This window comes from Anoplophora glabripennis, unplaced genomic scaffold, assembly GCF_000390285.2.
Source record: "Anoplophora glabripennis isolate ALB-LARVAE unplaced genomic scaffold, Agla_2.0 scaffold1327, whole genome shotgun sequence".
Classification (NCBI taxonomy): domain Eukaryota; kingdom Metazoa; phylum Arthropoda; class Insecta; order Coleoptera; family Cerambycidae; genus Anoplophora; species Anoplophora glabripennis.
The window spans coordinates 71,683-72,604 of NW_019417513.1; the positions used below are offsets into that span (position 1 = coordinate 71,683).

Here is a 922-nt window from a genome sequence, read left to right on the forward strand (position 1 = left end):
AAGCAAGCAAGCAAGCAAGCAAGCAAGCCAGCAAGCAAGCAAGCTAGCAAGCAAGCAAGCATGCAAGCAAGCAAGCCAGCGAGCAAGTAATAAGTAATTAAGTAAGCCAGCAATTAAGCAAGCAAGCAACCAATAAAGCCAGCAAGCAAGCAAGCCGGCAAGCAAGCAAGCAAGCCAGCTTGCAAACAAGCAAGCAAGCCAGCAAGCAAGTAAGCAAGCAAGCAAACAGGCAAGCAGGCAAGCAGGCAAGCAAGCAAGCTAGCCAGCAAGCAAGTAAGCAAGTAAGCAAGTAAGTAAGTAAGTAAGTAAGTATGTATGTAAGTAAGTAAGTAAGGAAATGAGCAAGCAATCAAGCAAGCAAGCTAGCAAGTAAGTAAGAAAGTAAGCAAGTAAGCAAGCTTACTAACTTGCTTGCTTGCTTGCTTGGTTGATTGCTTGCTTCCTTACTTAATTACTTACTTGCTTGCTTGCTTATTTCCTTACTTACTTACTTGCTTGCTTGCTTGCTGGCTTGCTTACTTTCTTGCTTGCTTGCTGGCTGGCTTGCTTACTTGCTTACTTACTTACTTACTGGCTTGCTTGCTTGCTTAATTACTTACTTACTTGCTTGCTTACTTACTTACTTACTTACTTACTTACTTGCTTACTTACTTACTTACTTACTTACTTGCTTGCTTGCTTGCTGGCTTGCTTGCTTGCTTGCTTGCTTCCTTACTTACTTACTTGCTAGCTTGCTTGTTTACTTACTTCCGGAAGTATGACTTTTGCGTTAGGTTTGTCCGTTTCTTTTGCCGGATGGATCACGTTAGGTTAGGTTTGTCCGGTTTTTTTGCCGGATGTATGACTTTTCCGTTAGGTTTGTCCGGTTTTTTTGCCGGGTGGATTACTTTTACGTTAGGTTTGTCCGTTTTTTTTGCCTGAT

General features: G+C 42.2%; 1 protein-coding gene across 1 annotated transcript in view; it reads right to left on the minus strand.

The window, feature by feature from the left end:
- Window positions 1–800: 800 nt before the first annotated feature.
- Window positions 801–922, minus strand: part of LOC111692386 (transcriptional regulatory protein AlgP-like) — a 5,785-nt gene continuing 5,663 nt past the window's right edge. The window contains exon 4 of the mRNA XM_023456369.1: window positions 801–917. Coding sequence (XP_023312137.1) covers window positions 801–917 — 117 coding nt within the window. The remainder of the gene's footprint in view (window positions 918–922) is intronic.